This window comes from Arctopsyche grandis, chromosome 6, assembly GCF_051622035.1.
Source record: "Arctopsyche grandis isolate Sample6627 chromosome 6, ASM5162203v2, whole genome shotgun sequence".
NCBI lineage: Eukaryota > Metazoa > Arthropoda > Insecta > Trichoptera > Hydropsychidae > Arctopsyche > Arctopsyche grandis.
The window spans coordinates 26654097-26676166 of record NC_135360.1 but is presented as its reverse complement, the minus strand read 5'-3'; the positions used below and the strand labels follow the sequence as shown (position 1 = coordinate 26676166).

The following is a 22070-nucleotide window of genomic DNA, read 5'->3' as shown; positions in this document are numbered from 1 at the left end:
TGTCAAGTGTTGCGGGCTCGGCGTGTGTCTTCCGATCGGTTCAAATCGAATACTCATCGTAGACCTATATTATTATTATATCTGACCGCGATCTGTGATACTTATAAATTTCAAATAAAAAAATAAAAATTGGTCAGCTGGTTGTTATGTCATAATCGGAAGTACGGAAACACGGCACGTCAGATGTTGACGCAGATTTGGTGATACGTCGCAGCAGCGCACTCTTGATGATATTTTTGTTTGATAAAATTTTAGATTATTGATATAGTTATAGATTTTAGAGGTTTATGTGTTGTAGAGAAAAAAAGAATAAGAACACCCCCCTCCATCCTCCCCCTTCCAGGTGATATGGCATTTTTTTTTTAATTTGCCCTGTCTTTATAAGTAATCTTATATTAATTAATTGCATTATATATTACATATATATTATTAAATGCCACAAGAGTGATATGAAAAAAAATCCTTAAAGTGCCGTATATTCTCAGTGAAGTGAAAGTACGTAAATTTACGCAAATAAGATTCTCTTGTGAAATAAATTTTAAAGATGTATTTAACATAATCGTATGGTTTTCAAATAATTCTATTCACATTATATATTATATATTGTTTGTTGTATATAGAGACGGCTATTCATATTAATAAAGCGGAAAAATTTAAAGGATGTCTTGTGTTTTATTTACTGTTTATGTGTTGTTTTCGTTGTACGTCGTGGAATTTTTAATGTAATACATTTTAAAATTGAAGAAAATCTATATAGCATGGAAAAGTTGTGAAAATGTGTAATGAAATCAGTCGGAAAAGTTGTGAAATTTCCAATACGATAAATAATGAGGAAAGTTTTGTCCATGAAAACTAATTTATATGAAGTTTCCAAATATGTATCCATAAATCTAATGTTTATAATTTGGAAAGTGATTTTGTATGTATGGTTTGTGTGGTAGAATCAAGAAAAAAACCTGCATATATCAATGTTTGCTATCAATATTTCCTCTTGGAAAATAGTGCCACGAGCATTTAGCGCCATCTATTGAAAATTAATTTAATATGTGGAATATCTTGTAATGGGGTCTACGTGACGAGACAGAATGTTAAATTACAGAAAACACAAATATCGGAAGGCAAAGATCTTAAGTTGAAAGATAAAAAAAAAAAATGATGCTTGGTAAACGGTACATACTCATTTAATTTGCGGATACAACAGGAACAAGAGGAACATGCTTTTCCTCCCATATTCTGCGGCACGCACATTAATACGGGAGGAAAAGCCTGTTCCTGTTGTATCCTGCTCGCGCAAATTAAGTGAGTATGTACCGTTTACCATGCACCATTTTTTTTTTATCTTTCGACTTAAGATCATTCGATTTTCGATCTTTGCGTTTTCTGTAATTTAACATTCTGTCTCGTCACGGAGACCGCTTGTAATGATGATTAAGATTTCAATCAAAATTATGATCCCGGCTTAATTTAATGTAATTAAATATGTTGCTTAAAGCCTTGGGTCGCTTTAAGTAATATATTCACGTACGAAATGATATTAAGGCGACCCAAGGCTTTCAGTAATATATTTAATTATATTAACTTAAGCCGGGATCATAATTTTGATTGATTTTTCTATTGTCGTTTTATATTAATATTCAATAATTTCACGAACTTCTTATAACGGTTTGTAAAAACATAACCTAGAAGAAAGGTTGTAAAAAAAATGACTAGAGCAGTTTGCATCTGATATATTTTTATTTTTAATACATTCATGTGTGAGCATTTTATTCTTGTTACAGTTACATTTATATAAATTTAAAAAGTCACTAGATCCCGCACGAAGGGCGCGTCTTGCGCCCCGCGCTCGGACCTCAAAACCAGTCAAAATATGCCGAAGCAACAATAATAATTCAACACTGAAAAAACAACATTTCAAATTTTCATTGTAGAAAAAATTTAATCACCATTTTTATTGTTTCAATTTTGTCATCCATATTACAAATAAGTATTATTTTTAAATTTACAAGTGTCTTTTTTTTTGTTGTTATTTATTCATTTTAATTATTATCGACCATGCAGTACAAAAATTGCATAACCATTAACATTATATTTCACCACTTTTTCTCCATATCTAACCCTATCTCAGTATATATAATATAATATAATATCAACTGTTGAGAAATTCCTCGGCGGGAATGTAAAAAACAATTAAAAGCTTCGTGTAATTACTAACATTCAAGAGTGTGAATATAAATTTTACAGACAAATTAAGCTAGTTTTTTTTTAAAAAACCTCTTTTATTTTATTTTATTCATAAACATTTCCAACGTCTATGTCGTGCAACCGTTGTATAACGGATTCTGACGTGAATTTGTCAATCTCGTTACGGAGGAAAATCTACAGGTTATTTATCCAAAGTAAAAATACAAACGGAACGTAACATATTATAAACAATGCATACAATATAGAGAATCATTCAAATGAGATTTACATACATACATATTTATATAATATAATAAATGAATGAATATCGAGTATTAAATATTCTTAAAAACGATGAGTGAATTCGATTATGTGTTTTACAATAATAATAATAATAAAAATAAATCTCATTGCATCAATAAATAATAATATTTAATAAAAATTTATGGAACTATCCACAGTACGAGATCCAAATTTTTACTCATACGTGCGCGCGCATATATGTACATATAAAAATAAAATAAATATATTTCCAACACAAAAATAGTATCACTTTCATTTAAAATAAAATAAAAATCAACAGTATGACTAAAATGCTTATAAACATACATATAAATACGTGCATAGTAATAAAATGCACATGTCGATAAATGCATCATCGCGCAGTTCCTTCCCCATATTGTGAACGTCCGAGCGTGCTCTTTTTTATTTATTTATATTATTATTTTCATATCTTTGAATGTTACGTATAAAACTTCGATCGAAGTGTATTGTATTATTCCTTCTTTTTTTTCTTCCGATAATACTACAAGCGAAACAAATAATATGCTGGATAAATAGTGACCTTAATATTAAATTGACATAAAAATACAAAAAGCACTTATGTCGACACAAAGTAGTATCAAACAACATGGGTATCTTACATTTACATTTTGTTTTATAAATGACACACATGGCAATCCATCGCTTTATAATGCTCCTTCAAAAATCCCACTTTTTAAATAATCAGTCTAAACATTCCTTAACGTTAATATATATTAACTTAACATTATTCAAAAGAAATATCAAATAAAAATGAAGCAAAATAAATAAAATACACTAATTAATAATAATAAACCGTAAACGAAACATTTCGTATTAAAATTCCGATACAATAAATAAAAATAATACTGTCGCATAAAATCAGGGACCGTCTAGTGATATTGAATGATGGCTACAAAATCATTAAAGCTTTTGAATGCTGACGAACCATGGGAATGAAAAACGCCGATAGGCGTTGTATTTTGAGCATGTACAAAGTAAACAAGAATACTACCCGCTAAGCCTTTCTAGGTAGAATTGAAAAAAATAAATGCATTGAACATGGGTCGTGTAATCCGTGTAAATGTTTATAAAGACTGGTTTACACCGGAATTTCTGAATTTATAACCATAGCAGAATTTCCCAATGGAAATCCCTAACTGCTGAGTATTGTAGCGTATGCTAAAAGGAACCGCCGTTATAATTGGTTTCGAGGATTATCTTCAGGCTTAAATGCAAGAACTGAAAGCGTGGGACCGCATATCCGAGTACGTGACTAAACAATGGGAAGTAACCAGACGTCGAAGATGCCCTGAGCGACCTGTCCTTTATAAGGAGGTACTTAGACCATATCAAGACATTCTGGATGGAGCACTGGCGGTGCGTGTATCTCCTTAATCACCAATAAATGCTGTGAAGCGACTTTGGCCTTTAGATTGTGAGCATTACATTTTAACAACAATGAAGAAGATGGAACTAGTTTTGGAAAAATACATTCATTAATAGACTACTTTTGTTTATTTTATATTGTTGCAAGATATATTAGAGAGTCTAAACACACCTTTACAAAACTCGAAATCCTTAGCGGTAGTGATCTAGGGTTTGTTTGGATCAGCTACAATTTTTATACCTGCTTTCTAAATAATTCTAGTTGGAAATTTTCAACATGGCAGGTTTCAACAGAAAAGACGTCAGCACTCAAAGGGTTAATCGATGATTTGCCTTCAATTATTATATTGAATTAATGTCAATTATTGCATTTGTATTTCCCGTCCCCTTTCGAAAACAATATTAAATTAAGCTGCAAAAAATGCATTACTTTTACACATGTATTACTTTTCAACTAAATATATATATACATATGTATTATAATTACGGCGTCTAATTTTCCCTTGATACAAACTTCAAATTCGAGGAGAAAAATCATCACTCTTCACCCGACGAATCGATTACTTATTAATTCAACACATTTATAAGAAAAAAATCTCACTCGTATACACACGTATACGCCACGGTCAAACTGATACATCCGATTATCATTAATAAAAATAAACCAGAGATAAATAAATAATAAAATCACTAATTCAGTAGTAAAAGAATATCGTTCTTCAACTTGACCGTAGCATATACATATTTATATTCAGTATTCAATGATTAGGAATAAAATACATATACATGCATGTGTGTGTATATTACACACATGGAGACAGTTTTCATTTTGGACAAAGTTTTTTTTATCATATTCTATCTACGAATTTCTACGATGAAACATGAATCAATACTTTTTAGCGATACAAAAAAAAAAAAAAACAAAAGAAAAAAATTGCAAAACAAAATATATTCAAATAAAATCACTTCAAAATGTCTGTGCGTCGTATGGCACACATATTTTCCAATGGCACTTTATTTTGTGATTCATCATTACTATGTAAAAGATGCGTAAGCAGTCGCATGCAACAATCAAACAATACGGCAACGATCAAACCTACTTTTGAACGTAATCGAAACAAGCATCAGCGTTCTTTCTGTAAACGTAGAAAATCATTTAACATATCTATGTATATTTACACAAACATTTAAGTCAATATAAAGGAAAACAAAACACGGAATGTACGTACGTACTTATTATATATATACACATAATAAATACAATTTTCAACAATTCGAAACGCAAACAAGAACGAAATATGCGAACGAGAGCAGTTTTGAATCGAGATTGAATGAAAATCACTATAAAATACAATATATATATATATATATATATATATATATATATATATATACGACATGTACAAATGTCTAATAAAAAATCTCAAGTGGAAGACTATACACCAAATAAATATAAGAACATCTCGACTAACTTAATAAGTACTAATGAGAATATTTTTTATTTGAAAATTCAAAACATTAGCGATATATGTAGTATACAAATTCATATACCAGATTGTATGTATGTTGATTATTGTTTCAGAGTGAATAATAAAAAACGTACAAATTATAATAAAAAAACAGTTGAGAATTCGCCGTTGACGCTTTGTACAAATAGTCGTCGAAAATTTTCCAAACACACATTTAAAAACATCGTCAGCGGCGAATCGCACAATGAATAAATATATATATATGTATTAGTAATCGTCTTCAAAAAATACAAGTTTCAAGGATTTTCAAACCATAACAGCCGCTTCTTGCCCGCAAAAGAGGAATGGGAATTGATCGATCATCGTCTGCAAAATATCTTCTAAGTAGGGTCGGGTGGCTTCGAACCTCGCCATATCGCTAAATTGTACTGGTAAAAGTGTCGGCCACCAACAAATTGCTAAATTTTTAGAATCCATCGAATTCAATTTAGAATTATCGGCTATTCTGTAATTTCAAATATAAAAATCATATAAATACATCATACTTTGAATCATAACATGTAACCGGGTCTACCTCACGGGACCGAAAGTGAAAAGGTCGAAAAAGCAAATATCGGAAGGCAAAGATCGAAAATCGAAAGATCAAAAAAAAAGGGTGCATGGTAAACGGTACTATGTATATATACATATGTAATATATATCAGTGGCATGAGGTGAAATTATCTCTTTTTGTCATACAGCCTTGTTTAATGTGCGCGCGCAGGATACGGGAGGAAAAGCCTGTTCCTCTTGTTCCTGTTGTATCCTGCTCGCGCAAATTAAGTGAGGATGTACGACGGGGGGAGAGAAACTTTTACCACACGCCACTGATATATATACTAACCGTTTTTCATATGTATGCATGATAAACGAATATTTTCGACTTTTTCACGGTCACCCCATTAAACCATATACACACCTTACGAAGTGATGAAAAATGAATTTGAGAACTGCTCTTTGATGAAGCGGAAGCCGTTCGGCCAACAAAGCACGCAGTGCTAAAAGCCGCCCACTTCTATCCGTTGCTCCCAAAGAACCTGACACATTTAACACAAATTTAAAACAATCAAAATGAAATCGTATCTACACAATTATAAGTAGATTAAAAAACTACCGGCAATGTCTTCTAACTCTTGCATGGTTTCATCGTCGAAGAGTGGCGGTAATCTTTTGGAAAAGAATTCTTTTAATGCAGTGGCGACGGCGTTGACCGGAATGTCCAGTTGTTGTATCACCACACTAGGATCTGATTCAAAATTTATTTATTATTTATTTTTGATCTATACCAGGAAGGCCTAACAGGTAACCCCAATGCGCCTTCCTGGCCAGAAACATTGTACATTTGATGCAAGTATTATACTAAGTCAATACATATCAATTAACACCCACATTTATGGTCAAATTTGAAAATTTGTAGCATTTTATACAATTCAGCAAAATTCGAGATTGCTGAAAACTCGAGATTTGCGAGAAAATGGGTGAGGTTGCCAATTTGTTGGAACCATTTCAATGAAAATCAGATGAATTGGTAAACCCTGATAGGAAACGATCGACCTGGAGTCACAAATCCAAGGTCTGGCCAGCAGAAAACAGTGGGATTTGAACCTGTGACCACTCTGTTCAAAGCATTATATGCTAACCACTAGTCTATTCTGCTGGTTAAATGTTAAATATTCAATAATATTGTAACATGGGAACATAAGTGAGAGTATCCGCTGTCTAAGTGTATTCATAAGTGAATAATAGAGACTCCCGGATTAGGCTAACAGGACTCAGGACTAAAGAGTCTGAACAAAGGATACGCTAGAGTTCTCAGAACCGGGGCGAGTGCATGCGACTCGCCAGAGTAGACCGACGTGCCCAGACAACAGACACGTCAACGGATAGGGCATGCTATGCTGGCCAACTTGTCCGTTTATAAGGAGGTACACACGGTAGATCAAATATACTGGTGGTCTCGTGTGGACCTCTGGAATCGTTGAATAAATGCTGTGAAGTATTTAATTTCGATCCTGAACCCACCCCTACGCAAAAATATTATAAACATTCCTTTAAAAACATACATACATATGAGTCGTCTAGTTCCAAAACCCGGTATCTGCATATTTGGTCAAAACGGAGATAAAAATGTATTCCGATTCTAGGAATATTTTCACACAATACTGTATACTTGAATTCTTTCTAAAACCAAGTTAAATGATTAAAAAAAATATTTAAAATCTTATTTTGTTCCAAAGAACGGCAAAAATTCTCTCTGTTTATTCGAATTAATGGCAAAACTGCCGACAGCCAATCAGAACACTGCATATGGCAAGATGGCTGCCATTTGAGCCGGTTACCTGGGTGCAACTGTCATTCCGCATTTCCTGCGTAATTGCTGTTATCATGGACGATCTGTCTCGAAGTATTGAAAAAACCAAAGATGGAGATACAAGAAAGAAAACAATCCGAAAGAAATCGTGAGCAAAGGAACGGAATCGCCGTGAAAGGACAACTCGGGAACAAACACCGGCAAAATCGTTTTCAAGTCTTAATATTTCATTTAATCTCAAAAATTTTCCAAAAAACTGAATTGCAAAATAACTTTAAATCGTATATCTTCCATTAAAATAAAACTTTGTAAATGAAATCCACTAAATAAAGTTGTGGCAGAAAAACTGCGTTTACCAACAAATGAGTGAAGTGCTTTTACCGGGTTTCGGAACTAGATGACTCATATGTATATTCAATCGAATTTACCTTCATCGAATTTCTTAAAAAGCAGATCGACGTGTGCCCTATTTCCGGGAACTCTATAGATGCCTTCAGCTGCCAAACCTTCGGCCTCAATGAACGATATACATTTCTCGAGAAAAACAGGCACTCCATTGTTGCCCTGGAAATAACCACAATATTTTAGTATTATAAACACTTGCCTTACTGTGTACAAAAAAATCCACTAGCCACTGTGCTGGACGCCAAGCGACCAGTTAAAAATTTATGTTTTAAGTTAAAATAATGCAAAATCTGCGAGGTTAATTATTGTAATTAGATACAAAAATCATTTTTTCGTGTATTAAATATCGAATAATATAAAATAAGTGCAAGAAATGGAAAAAATTATGGATGAAGCAGAGCCATCATTCTAAAGCGAATATCATTCTCATACTGACTGCTGAACGCAGCGTACTGAATTCTCCCTATCTCTCGCATATGTGATAAATATTGGCTTAGAGTGAAAATAATTATTTCTGTTGATATTGATCAATGTTTTTATTTCATAACGATATAATTCGAATCATAGAGGTTTTTATGAAGAACACATAAAATATGAAGACTCTGCATTCAGTATATTTGGAGATATAAAATAAAAAGTCCTGGTCACTTACTATCCATCGCAGTGCGGCAAGTGTTAATTAAACTTAAAATATATATATGTATTTTAATACCTGAGGTCCCCATCCTGGATTATTTACAACAGCGTTTTGACTAGAATTCTTTTTAGTGTCTTTGGATTTAGTCCATTCCTACAAAGCACAAAATAAACCATTAAAAAACACATTTTAATCAAAAAAATTAGGGACAAAGATTGAACGACCACCTTATGATGTCCGCGATCGAGTCGCGGCCAACCAGAGCGACGAGATCTCCCTGTATGACCAGCACCGGAATCGTTCTCTTGAGCCGACGATTCTTTGCACGAAGATAGCTGTTCAAAAAAAAATTGTATTAATTTTAAATAATACAAAAAATAAATAAACCACACAATTCAAGTACTGACTTGATCATCAAGATCGCAAGAAGTATACGGAGCCGATGAGGGTGCATTGTGGAGTAGATTATAAGCTCCGACGCGTGTCGGAGGACCACCTTCGCCAGCGGAGCCATCGCTGGATTCTTCTTTTCCTAAAATACATTTGAAATACAGTTTAAATATTCGATAACATTAAAATTTATATAATATAATGTATTTACCTTGCTCTCTAGCACGATAGCCGCTCGGTAGCTCAGGTGGGCCGACGAATACGCCGAGTCTCGGAGCTCGCGGAGCCGCTACCGCCACCAGTCTAAAAGACATTCAATGTTAAAATGAATTCTTCACTGTTTCAAATGTAGAAACATGTTAAAAATTAACCTCTTTCTGTACGGTTTGTGATGCTGCTTCGATCTTTGAGTGCTTCCGCTTCCGCTACTACTACCGCCGCCGCGTCTTAAACCACGTCCTATCTCTTCTTCTACCGACGAACATTCGCTATCAGTTTCGGAGAATGCTGAAAAAAGAAAATAGCATCCCGTTGAATTTATTATATTAAAAATATTATATTATTGAAATATAAACAATTTATATTTTACATGGCTGTCCTTTTTCTCTACGATGACGTAATTTCGATCGGGCATGTTGGGCATCTATGGCAAGTCCCAACATTCTTTCGGAAGCATTGGAATCTTTGATCTATCAAAAAACAATAAAAAAAAGTTTAATTAAAGATTAAAGATTACGTAAAAAATTCAAAATTTTCAAGGTTAAATTTTACACACTTAAATTTCATAAGAAACTAGATTCTATACACATCATTATTTTTTACGTCCATTCACCATCTACTGCTAGATGAAGACCTCTCCAATAAACTTTCATTTATCTCTATTTTTGCGCAGCTAATTTATCTAAATTCATCCACCCATTTTCCTTGCGGCCATTCTTTCACCCATTACATTCTCTCCGATATCATTCCAGCACTTCTTCTGTCCATTTTATAGCTACGTGACCTGCCCCGTCATCCAAATGACAATAACATTTTGCACACTTAAATTTCAAACAAAACTAGATTCTATATATGCACATATTCATAATTTACAGCCATTCATCATCCACTGCCTGATGAAGGCCTCTCCCACAACACCTTAATTCTCTCTGTTTTGTGCAACTCATCCATCTCACCCTGCACATTTTTCTTATTTTATCCATATATGTACATTCTCTCGGGTACCATTCCAGCACTTCTTTTCTCCATTCTTCTAGCTATGTAACCCTCCCATTGACATTCAATCTCTTCATTCTCTCCTCTGTATCGATTATTCTATATTTTATTTTATTTTACATAGATATATACTAGGAAGGCCAAACAGGTAGACCTCAATGCGTCATTCTAGACAATTAATTACAAACACTACAGCATTTTTATTACATAAATCGCTGTATTTCGAGAGGCTGAAGAGCACGAAATCAACAATTAATTAATCCATAGAGACATCTATGTATTTAGACTTGTACATACATTTTTACATATTGTACATATATCAAATTCAGATATTTGTGACAGCAGGTAAGATGATTTTTGCCAATTTGATAGAGGAACCGTTTCAACAATGAAATCAGATAAATTGGCAAACTATGATAAGAAACGATCGACTTGGAGTCACAAATATCCAAGTCTGACCAGCAGTATTAAAGATTAGCACAGGATCGAACCCCGTAACCTCTTGGTGCTAAATATAAACGCAACCACCGAGTCATACTGCTGGCTGATATATGTGTGTACATACAGGATGACCACGAGCATTGTCATTTTTAATGGGTTAGTACTTCTGGAATGGTGGTGGTACGGTGATTCACCTAATGGATCGCCATTTTGAATTCAATAGCAATGGAATAGTGATCTAATGTAAAATGGGTTGAGAAATTGCGAACCATGGGTAAAATAACGCAGAAAAAATTACCAGGCACACCACGAACGGAAGATGGCCAGAATTGAAAATGGTATCAAGGAAGACAGACGTCACCATTCTGACGCGATTTTTGCTACGTAACATGAATGGCATATCCCCGCAAACATGTTCCGCTAGTTAAATAATTTTTTCATCATAAAGTTCATCAACATATGTGATCAGCGAATAGGTCTAATTTCGTATGTTTTATAAACTGATAGCATCGACTGCCTTGGTTTGCCAAAATTACACTAAAGTAACAAAATTTTGAAAGCATATAGACCTGTGCATATTGAGCATCGAGTTCCGTCTCCGAGCTGACACCAGACGGATGATGATGGTGTCCAAAAGTCGATTTGCCGTGATGGCCTTGAGTTGAACCATGATGAGCCTTTCGATGAAATAAAACCATTTTTTTTTTTGAATTTTCAAAGCACTCAATAACATTACTAGCGACGATGCATACCTTTCGAACAGGTGGTGGCCTAGGTCTGAGAGACATTTGCTGCAAAGCTCCGGAGACTAGTGCATAGCTGCTCATTTCCAACTTGCCAGGTTGCTAAAATTTATCGCAACACACATTTTAAATAAATAAACTTATTCTTATACTAAGAGAAAAATATAATAAACATACTTTGAGTGTGTGCGCGTGTCTGTGACGAGGAGCTGGAGGTGCTCGAGGTCTTCCCGTAGTGGCCGATCGGGCACCCATCATTCCCCAACCGCCTCCGCCAGTATCTACAGTGGAATTACAAAAATAATCAGTAAAATTATATTAAAAATGATTTTAAGCACACGCATACAATACAACAAGGGTCACATATAAATCATTGCCACAATACGTCAAAAAGCCTTCACCTGAATCGTGAGTGCTGAGTGAATCTTCGGAGCAATTAAGATCCGCTGCATTTAACAAATTAAGGCGAATGAAAAATGCACATGAATGATACACATTTATCTCATCGAAGAATGATTTAATTTAAGGTGTAAATGATGTTTGAAACGTACGAGAGAGGTCTGCAGGCGGCATACGATGATCTGGGGGTGCTGGCTCTGGTGGTGTCGATGGAGGAGGATATACACTGAAACCTATTGGATTTCGTTAAAAATTATACGTTATATTTCAAAAAGTTGAAGAAAATCAAATCAATAAAAGAATTACAAATATCAGACATACCTTTGGCGAAGCTGCTTCTATGAATCATGCTATTGTTGTCTGGTTGAGAGCCGAGTAATAAATCTAATGAGCTAGGCAATTGATATCCTTCCGATCTGTAAAAGAAAATATATTTACTTTATCTACGTACGTAGTAACAATAGATGAAGTTTTGTGATCATGCGAAAATTCGAACTCAGAATCGATTACTCGATCACGTTTTCATGATCTAGAAAAAATGTGTGTGTGTCTGAGTATTTTGAGGATTTTTTGAACACCGTTAGTCCTATCAAACCGAAACTTAGTATCGGTTACTGAAATTCTTATTGACACGACGTAAATTTTTTTTTATATTATTCTTTACACAAGCTTTTGTTTTATCGTATTGTGCCATGTGGATTTGTTTTCATTTATCTAATCCAGTAAACTAATTATAAATAGTGATTATTACCACCTTGCCAGTTGACTGGAAACTGTCGAGCAAGCTATGTAGATAGATGATGGTCTCCATTAAGTGTATTTATTGCATATAATGAAATTTATATACATATGTATGTAATTCATTTTATGAGCCATCTAACAGCTTTTTCATTTTTTTAAAATATGCAAATATATGTATGTATACTAATTTTCCAGTGACAATTTCTATTGTCATTGGCTACCATGTGATAGACAATGGACTGGTGGAACGAGTACAAACTATATTTCACTTCGATCATTGATCTGACAACATATGTATATTGGGTCTACGTGACGAGCCAGATTATGCGCGCGCACATTAATACGGGAGGAAAAGCCTGTTCCTCTTGTTCCTGTTGTATCCTGCTGGCGCAAATTAAGTAAGTATGTACCGTTTACCATGCACCCTTTTTTTTGATCTTTCGATTTTCGATCTTTGCCTTCCGATATTTGCGTTTTCTGTCATTTAACATTCCGGCTCGTCACGGAGACCGATGTATATTATATCCTACATTCTTCCGATAGTTTTGAAACTTTGCCATTTTGCGTGGTTTGGTCAACAATAGATATTCACATCAATTCCGCCAATGCGATGGTGAAAAATAATCGTAATAGACACGTTTAAAAAATACAACAATTTTGACTATCTTGATGTTTAATGGTAAGTAGACTTATATATTTTCCTTTCCGCCACTCTCTCGTTTTGTCAGATTTTAATTGTTTAAGCGCCTATAACGTAGGATGATTTTTTTGCTAGTTTTGAGGAACCAATTCAACAATGATCAGATAAAATTGGCAAACTCTGATAAGAAACAATCGACTTGGAGTCACAAATATCCAAGTCCAACCAGCAGTATTTAAGATTAGCCCGGGATCAAACCCAATAATCTCTTGGTAAACATAAACGCAACCTCTGAGCCATACTGCTGGCTGTATTATGTACATGTGGCCATTGTGTATTCTATATAAGGAAAGAACTTTCAGAAAAATATACGTTATACATCTGTTAATGTGATTCTAGTAAAGCAAAAATAAAAAAATTATAAGGTATAGTGTGAAAAAGATAAAAGTCATAGGCGTTTATACAATTAAAATCTGACAAAACGAGTGGGTGGCGGAAAGTCAAACATATAAGGCTACTGGCCACTGGCGGAGTTGGGCTGTCATCGTCTCAAAAATTGTTGGATTCTTAAACGTGTTTATTACGATTATTTTTCACCATCGAATTAACGGAAGCGATTGAAATTTCCATCATTGACCTAACCGCGCAAAATGGCAAAGTTTAAAAACGATCGGGAGACTTTAGGAATTTTAGCTCAATCGTTTGCGAAGTGAAACATAGAAAAGCCTTGTAAAAAGAAGTCAGAGTCGGTTGATATTTTACGACTCCGACTCCTGTTTCCAACTATCACGATCGTGAGTTTTATTTGCAAATAAATACATTAAACTTTCATACCTATGATTCAGATGATAGCTATCAGCTCTCGGTGGAGGTCTTGGCCTGGATTCGGCGACATCGGGCAATCCTCCTACACCTCCGACACCGGGTTCTTCTTCTAAATGGAACGCTCTTTCAATTTCAGCCTTCTTTTCCCAAACTTCTTTGAAGAATGGCGTATAAAATGCAGCTATTACAAATAAAAATAAAGATCTTCATCTATAGCCATAAATGTCACAATAAAACCACAAATGAAAATAATTACAATTATTATGACATGACGGCGTATACGTGCAAAAGTGTGCAGCTAGTCTATCAGCAGCTGCGTTTCCCTCAGTGAGTAACATTTGCGAAAGTTCCGACACGAAAAATGCACCGGCTCCTTCGGCGACGGCAACGACTTGTATTGGCAAATTTGGAATATTCATAGAAAATGCGCTAAAATAAACAAAAACAATATATAAAAAAAAATCCAGTTACATACATCAATAGATACCAAGGTATCGGTATCTACATATACTCACTTGAGTGTAGCTAAGCTAGCTTTGCGCTTAGCTGAATACACTAACACGAAACCGTGTATCAATTCATCTCTGAATTGGTTGGCACCGTGATAACTTGATACGATAACCTACAAAATAAATTCAATTTAATTGAAACACACACAAATACGACTACAGTAAATTTATAATTTGAAAAAATCGCACTTCTATATTTCTTTTAGAATCACCGAGGAAAGTATCAATGAGGATGGAACTAGTTCCAGTCAAACAACAAGACGGATGCAATAATAAAGGACCGAGGACGTTTTCAACACTGTACGGATCTCCACAAAATAAGCACAATATAATCCTAAAAAGCAAACAAGATAATTAAAATCGATCGTAATGATAAAATTCGGTGTGAATTCAGCTCCAAAGGATACCTAATATCAGCATGAAAGCAGTCGGCAAGTGGCCGAGACGGTTGATTGCGAGCTGGACGTGCTCTAGGTAATCTACGGAGTGCGTTAGTAGTTCCGTTAGCAGTGCCGAGTTCTTCGGCACTGCACTCCCAATAAGCCCAATGAACACTACAAATAACAAAAAAATAAACGTTAATTTCAAGAAACGGAAAAAATCCTGCATGCAAATGACTTTGCAATTACTTTTCACTGAGACTTTGCCCTTCGTCTTGAAGTTGACGAATTTCTTGTTCGCTAATACCAGGCTGTTGTACAAGCATTATAACCATCGGAAGACCCTAAAACATTAAAACGATAATTTTAAAACACACATTAAATAATAACATTACAATAAGCTTTGGAATACTAACTTGATTATTTTGGGTGTGATCGTCCTGTTCTAAATTTGATAACAGACTACGCTCTACAGCTTCTCTAACGTGCTCAAAAGATTCTTGATCCCAATATACCCAAAAACATCCTATAAAAAACACAAACATACACATTTTAATCAATCTGTATCATATATTTCATTTAAATATAAAAATGTATTCACCGTTTGGTCTAAAATTTGGAATGTGGTGATCCAAAGCAGTCGCTGTCCTACAAGACGCTCTACCATTGGATCCGGTTTCAATTCTACGAGCTACCTCTTCAGCCACCACAGGAGACTGAACAAAAATAAAGATTCATGTTAGTTAAAATTGTAGTTGCAAAATATATATATGTGTATTGAAATTATACGCACTCCGAGAATGAGAAGGTTCAAATTGTCATTGTCAGGATCGAAATCCCATTCAGAGCCCTCTTGTCCGTCTCCAGTCATTGATCTGAAAATTTAATGTTTCAAGATGAGTGTGAATACAAGATTAATAATAAAAAAAAACAAAAACAACGCAGTATAATATGTGAGAATGTATTATTAGTACCCCAAAGTTCTCTCAAGTGCAGTCGGAACAGTATTATCGACACAATTGGGTAAAGCCGGACAATGTTCTCTCAATGGACAATGAACAAATCCTAGATGTTGGAATAAAACCAACTTTCTGTCTTGTTCTGCTTTATCTAGAATCTTGTACCTATAAAAAAAAATATTTATATATATAAAACTTATATCATCATCATCTACAGCCATTCACCATCCACTGCAAGATGAAGGCCTCTCCAACACGCTTCCACTCGTCTCTGTTTTGCACAACTCTCATCCATCTCACCCCACACATTTTCCTAATTTCGTCTACCCATCTTCCCTGCGGTCTTCCTTTTATCCTTTTGCATTCTCTCAGGTATCATTCAAGCACTTCTTTTGTATATCTTTCGTCCATTCTTCTACTCACATGGCCCGCCTATTGCCATTTCAATCTCTTTACTCTATCCACTACCCTCGTCATACTTCTCACCCACATGTTCCGCTTCCTGTCTTTCCTCGTTATGCCGAGCATATAGCGTTCCATACTCCTTTAAGTGCATTGGACTTTGTGTAGCATCTTGGCGTTCAGTGTCCAAGTTTCACATCCATACGTCATCACTGGAGGTAGGATAGTCACAGTGCTATCCATTGTCCCATTGTTGTAAATCCTTTGTAAAAAAGGTTCGGCAAACCTTTAACAATGCATTTACAACCTTTGAACAATACGCCGCACCTTCTGGGTCCTGACTAGTCATCACTGGCAAAATGCATTGATCGAAGATCTTTTTCTACAGGCAGAGGGGCATTTGTGATTTAAAAACAACATTCATTCGTCCAAATGCACTCCATCCTAATTTCATACGTCTCTTTATCTCTTCTTCTTTACTACCGGACATGTCAATTATTTGACCTAAATATAAATAATTATTTACTACTTCTACTGGTTTATCATCTAATGAGATGCTATCAGGCATGCAATAACTATTGAACATTAGTTTGGTCTTATCTACGTTAATTTTTAATCCTACTTTCCCTGTCCAGCTGTGTTAGTCTGTTAAGTAGGTCAGCTGGATCACGAGCTATTAAAACTATGTCGTCTGTAAACCGAAGATAATTCAAGAAGCGGCCGTTGATTTTTATTCCTGCTGTGTCCCATTCCAAGTTCTTGAAAACTCCCTCAAGCATCGTATGGAATAACTTGGGCGAGATGGTATCTCCTTGTCTTACTCCTTTTCCTATGCTAAATTTATCAGTATCTGTAAGAAGTTTAACTGAAACTGTGGCGTTCTTATATATTGCAGCCCCACATAGGGTTCCCCACATAGCACTCTCTGTGTTTGTAAAGCGTTAGGTACTAACTGTGTCGAAGCCTTTCTCATAATCGACGAAACCTAGGCTCAATGGCCGTTGATATTCGTTGGTGCGCTTGATTAGTTCGCCAACTACTTGGAGGTGGTCCATTGTGCTGAAATTTGCCCTAAAACCTGTCTGTTCTATAGGTTGGTTTTCGTCGAGAGTATTATTCAACCTTTCTATAATAATCTTTGTGAAGAGCTTATAAACTACTGAAAGTAGGCTAATGAGTCGGTAGTTCTTGATTTCACGCAACGAAAACTTATTTACAAACATTGCTATTATTATAAAAAAATTAAATTCAAAACATTTACCTAAAGTCATCTTGCAAAACATCAGTTATTTCCTTAATATCTTCTTGTGTGATTGTTCCCGAAGGAGAGATACTTTTCAAGTGATAAAACAAATCTGCATGCTCGAGAAGCAATTCCTGAAAATTTATATAGATCAGTGAATCGAATATTTAACAGTAGTATATACACATTATAATATATACGAAACTGGCAAAAGTACACATTTTCTTTCTCCAGCAGAAAACAGTGGGTAAAAAGTTTTGAAAAAGAACTGATAACAACCTTATAAGTGACAGTGCAAAAAAATTACTAAATATTTATATCATGACAGACCTATAACTTTTTATTATATACATACTTGGAAGTTGTGCTTGGCCGTTTGATGCAAATCTTTCTGATGTTGATCGTAAATAGCATTCTGTTCACGATCGCTCAAAGCTTCAAAGCACTCCCTACCCAAAAACAAAACTCTCACTTCAGACAAACGCTTTCCGGGCGTAACATATCCTGTCTCTTCCAACAATTGCTTGAACTGTCTGCCCCACCTTAAACGCAAATAAAATAAAAATTACATAATCACGACTACGTATAAACATTCAATCAATACACATTATATAATACATACTCCAACGTCCTTTGTTCCTGTTGAGAATCTTGCAAATAAGTGCGGAACACATTAGCAGCCTCGGTAGTGTCCAAAACATCAAACGGAATCAGAGCCTGAAGAAATTAAATCGAATTTCAATATAAAATCATAACAATAAGCAACCGAGACAAGTAATTACACCAACCTTTTCGCCATCACGCTCCTCGTCGATCTCTTGATCGTCTTCGTCGTCATCGTCTGACCCACCAGACAGAGCGTCTTCTGTCCACGGAGCGTCCGATTCCAAAAAGAAGCAATTAGCATCCGGATGAGATCTGATCTGTCTTACAACTCTACTCCAATCACTTTCGTGCAAATGATGCGTATCCAGTCTGAGACCTCGAAGTGCAGCGGGAAGATGTGCGAGATGCTTTCGAAGACGTGTCTCTAACTTTGAATCTCTCAACGCACGAGCGTGTCTTGATAGAGTACGTCTCAGTGCGTCTTCTCCTAGCGTGTCGATGAGGGCTAACCACTCGGCACGGTTTCCTAGACGGCGTGTAGCCATTACCCATGTTTCCCTACAAGCACAAGATGATAATAAATACATAGAAATATATTACTATGACGCTGACATATATATGTTTATATATATATATATATATATATATATATATATATATATATATATATATATATATATATATATAAATAACCTATGATCTGTTATATGAGCTCTGATTAAGTGTTGGAATGCTTCCGTAACAGTGTCTAATTGTTCACGTCTTACTCGTAAAGCTTCCTGATAGCTTGATATCTGAAATATGCAAATAACATGTTAAAAAAAATTCAATCAAACGGAATGCTGTGTATTATGCGAATAATATGAGCGAACCTTTATTCGATTCTTGGATCGATCGATCATCTGTGAAAGTAGTAAAAATGCATGGTCTATGTTTACACCTAAATGACTAGAGGTTTCTATTATCGGTATAGCTGCACGCCATTCCCGGCGAGATCCTAATAATCTTTCCGCTTCTCTTACGCCTCTCTCAGCCGCCTCGTCATTCTTCGTAGTCACTAGAATGACGGGTTTCTTTGTCTTTATAATGTTGTTCAAAATTCCAGCTACCAATTCAGACTGAAAAAAGAAAACGTACATACATGTAGAAAATCTCACAAATATGTAATCGAAAACATATTAAAAAATACTACATATATACCTGTTTTTCCCAAGATCTTCCGGGTACATGACTAACATCATAAACGCATATAAACCCATCTATAGACAATCTACCGTCGGGTAGTAATCGCTGTTCGTATTCCTTCTCTATACCGAGTTGGTTCTTACAGACATACATCAACTTTTCGGCCGATTGAAGACGTAGAGATGCACACCGTTTAGAATACGGCTCAGTTTTTCCACCAGCTTTAAGAATACGAGCACATAAATTTATTTGTTTTTAAACACACATATGTTCGAAGTGAATAATAATAAATATTACCTTTAAATGGTTGAAAACAAGCATCATCTACAAATTCCGTCTGTTCGACGATTTGAAACCCTATTTCTTGATCTTCCAATTCCTTATTAACACTTCCCCAATACAAAAAATGATCGTTATTAACAACTCGTCCGCTGAAGTCAGTCTATAATCAAAAAATACACAAAAATTTTAATACAATGCAAATTCCATTGAATTTTTTTTTACATAACAACAAATACTGACTTGACTCAATACAGATATGTGTTCCGTTGTATAGTCATCAGCCTTTGAACGTACAAATCTATTACATAGGCATGATTTTCCTACACCAAGTTGCCCTTTTTCTTTTTCAGTTCCTTGAAAATAAATAATAACGTTAGTAATACAATAAAAAAACCGAATATAATAAAATAAAATATAAATTTTCACAAACCTGATAGCCCGACTACTGAAACAGTCAACATGCGTCCCGAAGAATCACCCTTTCGAGCCATCATCGTTCAACGTTTTATCAACTGATGCACTCAAACTGACAGTACTAAATGAAGCAACTTATCATCACTAACTATTGTTCGTCCAATATGAAAAATATATGGAGAAACTTTTTTATAAAGTACTAGTTTTTAAAAATGCCTACAATTTACCATTTAATAATGTTCAAATCTTGCACACTTTTATTTTTAGGCCTAGTATACACATACATATATATATATATATTATAAAAAAATTGTTTAATTCACAATATCGAGTATGTATGTTTATTAAAATTGGAATGCGGTTAAATTTATCTAATTCGAATTATGTGATATTTATATTATAATGATAGTAAAAAATAAAATACAATATTCAGATATCGTCCTTTGATTTAAAGGTGAAAGTTAAAATTCAAAGACAAAAGTCACACATATAAAAATGTATGTATGCTAATAATGGAAAGAATCCGGAGTATTTATAATGGAAGGAATTATTATTTTCGATGTTTGAATTTCTTTCAAAGCGCAGGTTCGTTTGTTAAAAATTTAATGAGAGTAGGTTAAATCGTTAACTGCTTTCTGAAATTAAAAAGAAAATGCATTTGAATCAACCATGTTATTTTATATATAATTGTAAGATCTGATAAACACAATAGATTTTATATAAAATTGAGAAGACTTCATCAAATTCAACATTAAAAAGTGAGTTTTGTATTGAAAATTTAGATTGTGGATATATGAAGTATGGGGTATCAAACGATTTCTCTCTCGAGGCTTAGGTTCATTATGCAGAACTTATGTTTGTATAAAATTAATCTTTAAGTTCTTTTTTTCAATATTATGTACTGTAAAGGTACAAAGGATAAAATTTAAGTGGAAGAAGTGAAATATAAAAGGGCCTTGTAAAGAAACAGAAACATTTTGGATCTATTGGTGTACTAATGTTAAACTAGTATTGGTTCTCAATTGCAATAATTAGGTTTTTGAGGTCTTTTTCCTATTATGCTGTACATTAACATCAGAATAATATAATACTTATCAAAAAAAAAAAAAAAAAAAATTCAATCATTCGATATTGATATAAAATAGTAATTATAATATAAAACAAATAGGATATTCTTTTGTTTTAAGTTCAAAAGTTTTAAACGAATAAAAAGTTCATTTTGCGCCATAGATGCATAGAAACTATGAATAACAATCGAAACAGGAAATAGAGATGGATTACTGTATTCAGTATACTATCTTTACGACACTCGATAAAAATCATGTAATGAGTTCTAACAAAATGAGTCTAATTTACATTTTATAATAAAAAAAAAATGCATACACAAATCAAAAACAGCAATACACTTGAGAAATGAAATCCAGCAACCACACAGCAATAAAATATGTGTCAGTTATGATTATTGATTTAAACCTGAAAATGACAATTGAAGTACACTAGTCATAGAGGCGAACGACAGCCGCATTCTTTGATTATTTCAGCCTGTGAAATAATCGATGGTTTTCAACGTGAAAATTAACGTGACAATCTCAAGGTCAGACTTGACATGACATTGAAAAGCCACAGCGACGAGCGTGCAATCAACGCGTTACATCGAACGAATCAACGGAATGAGCGCATTGGAAATCGAGCGGGTTCAAGATGTGATCAACAATAAGCGGATGACAGATGTCGTCCCCCTCCCCCTCCCCCTCCCCCTCGCGCCCCGCCCTCGGCGCCGGGCGGCCGGCGGGAGGGCGGCGGGGGGCGGGGGGGCGCGGAGGGGGCGCGGGGCGGAGGCTCACCTGCGGGGGGAGGGGGGCGGCGGCGGGGGTGGCGGTGGCGAAGGGGGCGCGCGATGCTCTTCGGTGACCGGCGGCAGCCGCTCGCCCGCACGCCATGTCGCCCACAGACAACTGTGGCCAC

General features: G+C 34.9%; 1 protein-coding gene across 3 annotated transcripts; it reads right to left on the bottom strand.

Annotated features, from left to right (window-relative positions):
* Window positions 1-2978: 2978 nt before the first annotated feature.
* Window positions 2979-22070, bottom strand: RhoGAPp190 (Rho GTPase-activating protein 190). 3 transcript variants are annotated; one of them, XM_077432804.1, is made up of 37 exons: window positions 21950-22070; window positions 20122-20374; window positions 19932-20044; window positions 19707-19851; window positions 19425-19630; window positions 19097-19342; window positions 18918-19018; window positions 18407-18782; window positions 18241-18335; window positions 17974-18160; window positions 17637-17752; window positions 15989-16138; window positions 15808-15889; window positions 15616-15730; window positions 15431-15540; window positions 15264-15358; window positions 15042-15188; window positions 14824-14968; window positions 14641-14747; window positions 14382-14554; window positions 14135-14306; window positions 12241-12335; window positions 12072-12152; window positions 11698-11801; window positions 11530-11622; window positions 11347-11454; window positions 9711-9810; window positions 9493-9628; window positions 9333-9424; window positions 9139-9263; window positions 8959-9066; window positions 8807-8884; window positions 8118-8253; window positions 6493-6624; window positions 6298-6415; window positions 5652-5844; window positions 4414-5006 (listed from the first exon to the last, which is right to left on the bottom strand). In XM_077432804.1, the coding sequence occupies exons 2-37, from the start codon at window positions 20183-20185 to the stop codon at window positions 4995-4997; spliced, it is 4656 nt and encodes a 1551-aa protein (XP_077288930.1). In that variant the 5' UTR covers window positions 20186-20374; window positions 21950-22070; the 3' UTR covers window positions 4414-4994. The 3 variants fall into 3 exon arrangements, with proteins under 3 accessions (XP_077288932.1, XP_077288930.1, XP_077288931.1); XM_077432806.1 differs by lacking the exon at window positions 11347-11454 and having other exon boundaries at window positions 2979-5006; XM_077432805.1 differs by lacking the exon at window positions 4414-5006 and having other exon boundaries at window positions 5646-5844.